The 9,911-nt window shown below is 54.3% G+C and overlaps 3 protein-coding genes across 3 annotated transcripts in view; 2 read left to right on the top strand and 1 right to left on the bottom strand.

Annotated features, from left to right (window-relative positions):
* VTJ04DRAFT_1311 (uncharacterized protein) overlaps positions 1 to 4,646 on the top strand; it is a gene marked incomplete at both ends in the record, with an annotated part of 6,468 nt that extends 1,822 nt beyond the window's left edge. The window contains 4 exons of the mRNA XM_069358985.1: positions 52 to 765; positions 819 to 1,294; positions 1,407 to 4,016; positions 4,077 to 4,646. Of these exons, the coding sequence (XP_069223919.1) occupies positions 52 to 765; positions 819 to 1,294; positions 1,407 to 4,016; positions 4,077 to 4,646 (4,370 nt within the window). The remainder of the gene's footprint in view (positions 1 to 51; positions 766 to 818; positions 1,295 to 1,406; positions 4,017 to 4,076) is intronic.
* A 32-nt stretch (positions 4,647 to 4,678) lies between these two features.
* On the top strand, positions 4,679 to 5,311 carry VTJ04DRAFT_1310 (uncharacterized protein; the record flags this gene model as incomplete). The annotated part of the gene is made up of 1 exon (XM_069358984.1): positions 4,679 to 5,311. One exon carries the CDS (start codon positions 4,679 to 4,681, stop codon positions 5,309 to 5,311), a length of 633 nt encoding a protein of 210 aa, XP_069223918.1.
* Positions 5,312 to 6,385: 1,074 nt separating this feature from the next.
* On the bottom strand, positions 6,386 to 8,777 carry VTJ04DRAFT_1309 (uncharacterized protein; the record flags this gene model as incomplete). The annotated part of the gene is made up of 4 exons (XM_069358982.1): positions 6,386 to 6,563; positions 6,611 to 7,201; positions 7,280 to 7,484; positions 8,540 to 8,777. 4 exons carry the CDS (start codon positions 8,775 to 8,777, stop codon positions 6,386 to 6,388), a joined length of 1,212 nt encoding a protein of 403 aa, XP_069223917.1.
* Positions 8,778 to 9,911: the final 1,134 nt, after the last annotated feature.

Here is a 9,911-nt window from a genome sequence, read left to right as displayed (position 1 = left end):
CGCGGCCCCCCGCCCCCCCCCCCCCCCTCCCCCCCTGAAACCGCCAACCAGTCGAGCTGACACAGACGGATACTGCACAGCTCAGCAAGTCCCCTTTTGGTGACTTTGAGACATGGATCCGCGAGGAAGATTACGCCAACTTTTTGCAGGCCTATCCCGGGTATGATCTGCCGACTGAAGAAATACTCGACAGCATGAAGACGACCATCAAAGCAATGCTAGATAGCCAGCTCAACCCAGCGCGCAGTGGTAGTCTCACGCAACGTCTTCGAAAGGCATTGGGCTATGCACAGATTCCTACGGGCAGCAATGCTAGCATTGTGTCTTACAAGACCATGTTAGCGGCTGCCCGGCCAGGCGCTCGAGGCGAAGGGCCGGACCAGCAGCGACAAGTAGGCGGTTCAGCAACTGAGATCGCTGTGGCAGCCGGCTGGCCAAGCCCGAGGGTCAGAGTCGGAGCCAAGGGGATCTGGAGCTCCCCGGGCGTGTATCCGGCTGAATGGCTGCACCGCACCGCGTTCTCATGGGGCTCGAGAGGAGGCGTCAAGGGCAACCAGGTCGCCTCCAACCTCATTTTTGGTTCGAGCGAGGCCAACAGTTTGATGACTCGCTACGAAAAGGCCTGGCAGCGTTTGTTCAGGGTTGAACACGTGCTAAACAAGGACAAGAAATGGGCACGAGTCACCGCGCTTTCGGGAACCCTCATGACCACCAACACCCCTGCTAACGTGCCAGTTGTCATGGTGTCGCCGAACCCGATCAGAAGTCGGTGCGCACTGTGGAGGTCTCGAGTGGCAAGGACGGCCAGCCGCCTACAGCAAAGGACATCAACGGCCAGACAGTCACGGGTCCCGGGGGCGGATACTGGCCCGACTATTGGGCAGCGGCGCTCGCATATCCAAACCTGTCTTGGAGTTTGACTTACTCCATGGCTCTGACCCGGCATGCCAGCCTACTCAATATTGACGTGCTTCCGAAGCAAATTTTCTACCCGTTTCAGCGGAGCTTCTTCACCAGCCTCGAGGCTAGGGTTGATCAACTTTTGCTGAGAAACCGCCAGTTACACCTCAAGAGTTCTGCGCCCCATCCATCTCCAGCGTCTCTGAGCATCGAGGCTGAGATGGAAATGTTGGCGCTGAATCCTGGTTCTTCGCATCAGCAGGCCGCCGCCAGCGAAGACGGCCCTCCCCTCATGGTATTAGGCGGCGCGCTCCTTCACGACCCCGCCATGGCCACTGTGGACTGCGACGGTCGCTTGATGCTGGTTTCTTTTGCCGCAGGCGGCACGGCGCTAGTAGCAAAGGAGCCCCTTCCATCGGCGACAGACATGGAGCCGTATTCAACGGCTTAGGTCCTCTGTTGGGCGAGGGGCGATATGGCGCCTTGCGTCGCGTCACTCGTCGCAGACAGAGGACATTGTTGGCCTCATCACCACTGCCAACCCTTCAGCCATGCCTCCTGATGGATACGTGACCCATGGCACCATCACCCTCTTCGGCATATGTCCGCCGTCTGTGTACGACTTGCCCAAATCACCAACACAGGGCAAGCGCCAGATCGTGCCGCTTCAGGACGGTCTGGTCAACTCCCTTTGGACATTGTTCCACGATCTGGATGTATCCGGTTACAGCTCGGCGATCGCGCTCAAGAACACAGCGTTCGTGTACAACCAGTTTCCCACCCCGACCACGCCCTACGGCACGTGGATCCAGACCGACGTCGTGTTTTCGGGTCCGCTCCAGACTGTCAACGATTTGCTTCGCACCGTCTTCTCACAGACAGCTCCGGCAATACACGTCGAGGCCTTCCTCTTTTCCGAAAACAACTGGGAAAAACGCCTCTCGGTTGGCAGTGGGCTCACCTTCCGCGGTTCGCTCCCCAATATTAACATCGTTCTGGGAAACGTGGCGCACATAACGGAGCTCGGCATCAACGTGGGTCTCTCACGGTCTCGGACCCCATGGCCACCGTTCGACACTGAATTCGACCACAGCATCGGTTTCTTCGGAAGCTTGGACCTTCTTACAAAGAATATGGGGACGCTGGCGGCGGACTTTCAAGTGCTCGAAGCACAGGGCGTGCTCGAGTTCATGGTGTCGGTTCGAAACCCCTCCGCTATTGGACCGTCGGGTTTTGGTGGCGTCACGGGCCTCCAGATATCGAAGTTGGACCTGCAGGCAACGCTGGCTCCGGGAGCGCATGCTTCCTCGGTGATGGGTTTTACAGCATCAGCGGAAGTCTTGTTGCGGGATTCGACACTGAAGCTCTGGGGCTTCTACTCCATGGACGACTGGCTCCTGACCTGTCAGCTCGAGGACTTCACCTTGAACGACCTGCGTGACATGTATGAGGACTTGTTGGGGGCTAAGCTCAACAATGTGAACAGTGATATCACATTTGACAACCTCAGCTTCTCCGCTGACTCCTCGGGCCCGGCCATATCCGGAAGCGTCACGGTTCAGGGCCACACTGCTGCCACAGCCACAATCTCCATCAACGAGTTTGGAGTGCAAATCTCGGGCGGCGTCAACAACGTGTCCTTGGGAAGCGGCATCGTCCTGGAGAGTGCTTCGCTTGACGTTTTCATCGGCATCCAGGGCCAACAGGAATCAACCATCCCCCCGCTCCGGTTTGCCATCCATGGCAACATCACCACAATCGGCGGCAGAGTTATCTCGGCGACTATGTTCTTCTCCAGAGATCTTGAGGGAGGCCTTCTGTGGACAGTTGTGGGCGCCTTCGAGGGCTCGTTTCTGCTCTCGGAGCTGGCACCGGCCCTGTGCGGCACCTTCCTCGATCTGGCGGTCGAAAGGCCGATGCTAATCGTCAGCAACGTCGATGGCAACGGCCTCGCCGGTGCCGCCATCCCCCCGGAGTACCAGGCCGTCGATGGCCTTCAGGTGGCGGGGACCCTGATGCCAATCTCCGCGCTCAACAATACACTAGGGGGTGATGCTCTGACAGGCTTGACCCTGCAGGCAGTCTACGCGACATGGACGTCGTCGTGGATTCTGAACATCATTCTGACTAAACAGCCAACACTGTCACTCTTGAACGGTGTCGTCACCTCAACCCAAATTACACTTTGTATCGAGGCATCAACAACGCCAACAATCGCGCTCAAATCCAACTTCTATCTCCAGATGCCCGCCCCGTCTCCGCCTCTTCTGTTTGGCGGTGGGTTCACGATCGGACCGAAAGATGCTAATCTTACCATTGAGCTCAAGAATCAGTGGTGGCAGAATCCATTCGGCCTGTCTCCGCAGCTCAAATTGGGGCCTGATCTAGCTCTCCAGATTGGCGTGGATTTCAACGGACCTGCCTATACGATTGGCCTTGCCGCCGGCCTCGCCGTCGGCCAAGTGACGGGAAAGGCGGCCTTGTCGGTCAGCGATAACCCGGAGAACGAGCTCATCATGCTGCACATCGAGAACCTGGGTGTCCGAAACCTGGTGAAATTTGCCGGAGCTCTTTTCCAGGTCGGCTTCCCTGAGCCGGACGATGACTTTCTTGTCTTCCAAAACTTCTATTTCTACTTGTCGCCTGGCACCACTATCGGCAGCACTGAGTACAAGCGGGGCGCGTCCTTCGACTGCGACGCTCTTTTCTGGGGGCACGAAGCGGCCATTTCCTGCAGAGTCCTGCTCCAAACTGGACAGGACCAGATTCACATTTGGGGTTCTCTTCATATGCTGGCGATTGGTCCTCTTCTAATCACCGGCTTCGAGACTGGAACCCCAGCTCATCTGGAGGTGCAGTTCGGACCAAAGGCGCAGAGTGTCTCCATTGACGGAAGTGTCGCCCTGTTCGGTCTTCAGGCCAAGGCGTCGATGGAGGTCCAGGTCTTGCCAGAACCAGTCTTCCGGCTTCAGACGGAGTTGGTCTTTTCGGAGCAATTGACATTCACTTTGAAGGCAAACATGAGGCCTGGGACATTTACCAGCGATCTTAAGGGCCTGGAATTTGACGTGGATGCTGTCCTCGACCAGGCGCTTTTCAGCTTTATCGCCGAACAAGTTGCGGAATCCGTTAAGACGGCTGGGGCCTTCGCTGAAGACACCGCCGAACAGGCCTAGAGCGCGCTTGAGCAGGTGACCAAGGAGTACCAGGCCTCTGTCAATCAGGCGAAACAGCAACTCGAAAGTGCCAAGAAAGCTTACGAAGAGAAGCTCAACTCGAAGAAGGACGACCTGTTCCTCGAAAGGGCGTTGGCTGCACGCAAACGTGAGACTCTTGTTCAGGACTATAACCAGAAAAACCAGACCTACCTTGCGGCTGTTACCGCGGCAGAGCGGCAGCTTGAGGATAAGAAGGCGGCGGCGGCGGCGAAGATTGAAGAACTACAGCGACGCGTCACAGATCTAGAAACCAAAGCCAACAAGGACATCTCCGCCGCCACGCAAGCACTCTTCATGGCGCAAACCATGATGCACCGCCGTTTCGACGCTGTTAATGCCAAGATCAAGAGTGCCCAAGCCAACGTTGACAGCCACCGGAACTCGCTCGACGCAGCGCAGAAAGCCGTTGACGACGCCCAGAAGGCTTACGACAACGCGATATTCCTGGGCAGGCTCGACGCGATGCTTGATCTCAGGGCGAAGCAGGAAGCTCGAGACAGGGACGTCGTTGCGCTCAACAGAGCTTGAGTGATCTCCTGGATGCCAAGGGCGCCACCCAAATGCCAGAATACCAGTTCCTGCAGACCAATATCGACTACAGAACGAAGAAGCTAGCCGACCTGCAGACTGACACCCGGACATTGCTCAATGCCGCAAACACTTCGTTGCAGCAGGGAACCAGCGAGGCGCAAGGAGAGGTCACCAAGGACAAGATGGCGCTCTGGGAACTCAGAGCCCCGAACAACCCCCAGAAGATGGCAGTGGCCGCGGCAGAGGACGCTCTCACAAGGTGGGATGATGCCGAGGGTGCAACACTCAAGAGCATGCAAGACGCCATCGACGCTGTACAGACAGGCGAAGAAGCAAACGCCGTCACACAGGCCGAAATCCATCTCCACGCCGCGGAGAGTGACATGGCGTCAGTGAATGCCGCTGCTTGGATGCTTCAGGGGGCCGTTAAAACGCTCGACGCAGTCCGGTCCGTCAGTGGGTGGGTGGCAAAGCACTCACTGAACCTCCTCTTAATCATCAAGAGAATCGAAGTGTCAGGTGACCTGCGGACAGCAAACCTGGGGAAGACGCAGCTGAGCGCCAGAATCGTGGGCACATTTGCGGGGTTCAATGTGGACTTCAGCCTCGGGTTCATACCGGGGAAGGCATTGATTTTGCTCAGAACATGTTCAAGTTCTTGATCAATGACGTTGAGGAGGGAAACATCAAAATTGAACAATAAGGTAAGTTAGAATTCGTTGCTTTTCTACGGTCATACTTCCTTACCTTTTCCCAATCGCCTTTTCCAGAAGAACAGAGAGGAGAACAAGGGAAAGGACAGAATTGCAACCGAGCCTCTTCCTTGGTTCTTGGTTCTTGTTCTCGGGTCGTCCCTGTCCTGGCCAGGTTAGCGAGGGAAGGCTCCAGACTGTGAATGGGTGTGGATGACGAAGGACAGATTGAGATCGATAGCCGGGCCGGAGATGGTCTGTAATTTGTCTTGGTTTCGTTCAAAACTTGGGTGAACATTTCCCTCAAGATTGTGTATTAGTACACATGGCTACCCGATGACGGGACAATGAATGACCAGACTGGCTACCACCTTGACTTGAAACTCAGGTAAGTACTCGGCCCGCATAACTACCGGAGTGCCATAGACCCGTGACGGGAGTTTCCCCCATGTGGTTGGCTCGGCAGACCGCCCGGAGTGGCAGACATGTTGTCCATGATGTCCAGGGCAGGCAACGCTCTTAGCCTTGTCTTGCGTCGGTGAGACGTGAAGTGGTTGCCGCTTTCATATGCTAAGGAAGCTAGATGAGGCAGCGAAAACGAATCCGTTGGTGCTGCCATAGTCAGTGCACCTTTTATAGCTCTGGCTTGTTACCACAGAACAGCCTGATACTCTTGTTGTGAAGGTGAGGAAGATCATCTTTTCGAAGTTACGGAGCACAGCTGTTATTTTGCGAGCTTTATAAGCGAATTTTATTATTATCGTTAACTACCAGTGAGGCTCGAGGATCCAGTAATTGTCGGCTTGATGTCCACAAATGCTGTCCAATTAATGAATAAAACACGAGAATCAAGTAATTACGACCACAAGAAAACCGGGGCATCACCCCATTATTAGGCATCGGTGTCTTCCATCACTTACCAACCCACTATCTTGAAGAGAATTTGCCCAGGATACTCTAAACTTAAATCTAGCTCAGCGGCACGAACCTCACCGAGATGACGGGCACGCAATTGCCGCCCGGCGGGACTCCTTGCTTCGTTATTCACAGAACCGATGAACAGTTCAACAGCGTAGCGTCATGCTCCGACGTCAGCGCGTCGCACGTAATGACGTCGCTCTCGTCAACCCGACAGGTCATAGGCATGTTCATCTCGGTTTCCAAGTCCATGAACTTGACCGCGGATGCGATATTCAGAGCATTCACGGCCCTCAAGATGAAGCTGGGGTTGTCAAGGTTCAGGTACTTTTGTCCCGGCCCCGAGGTGACCTCAACATAGCCCGGTGTGGCGGAGGGACGGTTGTGGTGCTCGTGGTAACAACTGTGGTGGTTGTAGTGAGCGTGGTGGTGGAGGAAAGGGTGTAAGTGATGTCCTCAATTTCTCCAAACGTGAGCGTCTCAGTCGGCGTGGTCCAGACGTCTTGAGTGGCGGTTATGGCGTAGGTGGTTGTGGCCTCGGTGACCGTGACTGTGACGGTCCCGACATCGCTGGCGGCGGTGATGCATTTACAAGCGGACGAGAACTCCTCGAGGTTGGCACAGTTGGTTGGGATGGACACCTCGGGTGCAGGAGTGGTGACGTCGATCGACGTGGTTGGAGTTGTGGAGGTACGAGCCGCGCAGTGGCCCCTCTTTTTCTTTTTCTTTGAAGCGCCTTGGTCGCGGACCTTGAGATTGGAAACGGCATTGGCAGTCTGGGTAACAACTACGGTGGAGGTTTCGGTAGCCGTGGTATACACCGTATCCCACTGCGTGATGAAGTCGCTCGCGGTCTCAGTAATGGTGACCCAGACGACATCTGGGCCATCAGTGAAGGTTTCGCCCGGAACAGTGACTGTATAAACGGCCGAATCAACCGTACTGAGACCAAGAGTTAGATACCGGACATGGAATTTTGTGGAATTGTTAATTATAGGGATCAGGTACTGAAAGACTAACTAGGTTGTCGTCACAGGTGCACCAAAGGCGGAAGTGCACGCGTCGTACTGCACAGCGACGTGGTTGTCAAGAAGGCCGGCGACTTGTTGGAGGCAGAGGTTTAGGGCGCACGTCGGACTGACGGCGTTCGAGAGCGCAATGGCTACCATGGTGGACAACGGACGCGGAATCGGTGATTGAGGATTATGGAGAGATAAAGGAGCAGCTGTTGAAAGGTAGAGTCAAGAAATGATAGGACATGCGCCAGGTGAGTTCGTTTCCACACGCAGATAGAGAGTTGCTTGGCGCTCTCAGAGTTGGTGTTGACCAGAGACTTGCCTTAAGTATACATAACTACTGAGATTATAAACATCATCCTGAGCTGGATTATCCAACGTTTTCTTTGCTCCAGCTGATCATCAATAGCTGCAGGTCTTTTCTCCACCTCAGCCCTGTATCACGGTGTCCATTGGCAGTCCCGATTGATCCATGCAAAAGGTAATGACTAATTACAGACCCAACCATGACCAACAGGCAGAGCAAACAGCTGAATCAACCTGTACAGTGAGTGTTCGCGATCCTAGATTCCAGCACATTTGATTCAGCCGCACGGCTAGGCCGAAGGGGATCCAGATCACGGATCTCCATCAGGAAATACTGTCCTTAGCGCGCCACCCCCCGTTTAAGACAGTTGCCGTTAACAGCATTGAGGTTCAAGCAATAGCAAAAGTTTGGAGATGACAAGTAACGTGGAAAATATCCGTTCAGGTGCCTATTAACTGATTGTCAAGGTGAGGCTATTGAGAAGGGAAGCGTGTGAAGCAAGGATAAGTAGGTGATTTCAGAGCTGAGACAAGCGGGTGTCTCTTTGCCCGCCGAGGCGGGCGGAGGATACCATTCCCGAACAGGCTGGAAATTTGGGAGTTGCACGAATACGAGAGTGCTGTAAACATGTGCAGTGCACCCCGAAGATTTTGTTGATAAGGAGGCGCTGGTTCTGCACTGTTATTGATGACGTGGCTCGACCGCAAGCTCCGTTCTTTCCCCATGTCTTTCTCCTCCACTGTTCCACTATGACACAAGTTGACCCAGCAGTGGTAGGCTCAAACAATAAAGCATATGTCACTCTGGCCGACCTATAAGCCTCCCTCACCCTTTCCAACCATCTCAGACAGGCCGTGGCTCCGGGACCCTCAAACTGCATCCGTACGCCGCCCTCTCGCAGCCAATCCTTCAATGGATTGATCAACGTAGGCAGGATCTGACCGGTCATCATCTCACGAGTATATCTCTTGGCGACGGGGTCATCCTCGAGGTCGTTGAACATGGCCTCAAATCCAGGCAGCTCGCTGATCAGCACCGGAATCGACGCTTTGATGGCTGCCAAAACCGTCTTCGGACCGAGTGCCCAGTGACCAACGGCCAGATCTTGGGCGGCAGCGGCCTCGAGCTCCGGGAGCTCGAGCGTTCTGGCGACGAAGGAGATATCCAGTCGAATCCTCAGGGCGGTAATGCCCATAAGATCGTACTAATAGTGGTCGGAATGACGACTCACCTCTTCCTTGGCGAGGATGGGTTCTCTCCAGTCAGTGCTGTTTGCCATAGGGAGTGACACGGTTTCGCCCCGAGGTATTTTGGGCGGTTTGTCTTCGCCCCTGATGAGCCAGTTAACCAATACATGACCGCCGTAGGATGGGTGAGCGGTAAGGTCTATGACACTGTTCTGGTTTTGGTCAGATGCGGCTTTGAGTGAGAGAGCTGGGTTGGATCCAGCAAGTTGGGGTCAGTATTCATGCTTTATCAGGCCTGTTTCACTAAAACATGTATCTAATACTCATTACAACTGTATCTTGAGCCTCAACGTTATGACTGGGCTTGAGACAAGAATCTCCTGTTGGCAGCAAAGGAGTCAAATGCTAATAAGTTGCAGATGACTTTCTGTGGACTAGATTGGCGGGACGAGGCTGCATCTGTCAGGCCACTGGTGACAGATTTGCGGACAGCCAACTGGCCCGAGGCTGAGAGTATGATCAAGGCGCGCACAGTATCAGAGGGGCAAGGATTAACCGAGGGAGATCTTATCAGGAGATCTTCCTTTGAGAGTTGATCACTCCTCGGCCGCTCATTCTGTCTTCAAACTCGCAGCTGATGGCAAATGAACACCCGGTGGGCTGGTGTGTTCTGCGCTGTGAACCTTGGCGATCGTGCGGCTGGTTTTTGTCGCCGGATCAGCTGGCTTGGTAGGGCACTAAGTAGACCTCAGCTCACGATTCTGGTGAGATATGGACGCCACACTGACCACTCTCTTACCATCCAGGCCATGCTCTTAAATCCATCATGGAACTCAAAGAAGACTAGTGCTCTGAGGGTGCAGATATCATGACATACAGATGTGGCCTCATGGCATGAGAATATTTTCCCATTCATGTCTTTCTATTATTCGTTGGACTCTTGTACATAATTGTGGTCAGAAATCCCCAGCCTTGTGGACAAAGTTTGACCAACTTCAGGGGCAGGATGTCAATGATCACTCCACCACTGCAGAGCCACAGCGAGCGACTTCATCTTTGGAAGCCCAAACATACAAGTAAAATGCTGAAAGTATTAAATCCCGTCGAGCACAGATATCTTAATAAATGAGTAAATCTCCCGA

Source organism: Mycothermus thermophilus (assembly GCF_041956435.1).
Source record: "Mycothermus thermophilus strain CBS 625.91 unplaced genomic scaffold VTJ04scaffold_1, whole genome shotgun sequence".
NCBI lineage: Eukaryota > Fungi > Ascomycota > Sordariomycetes > Sordariales > Chaetomiaceae > Mycothermus > Mycothermus thermophilus.
The sequence above is the reverse complement of the archived record's forward strand: the minus strand, read 5'-3'. Positions and strand labels throughout refer to the sequence as shown.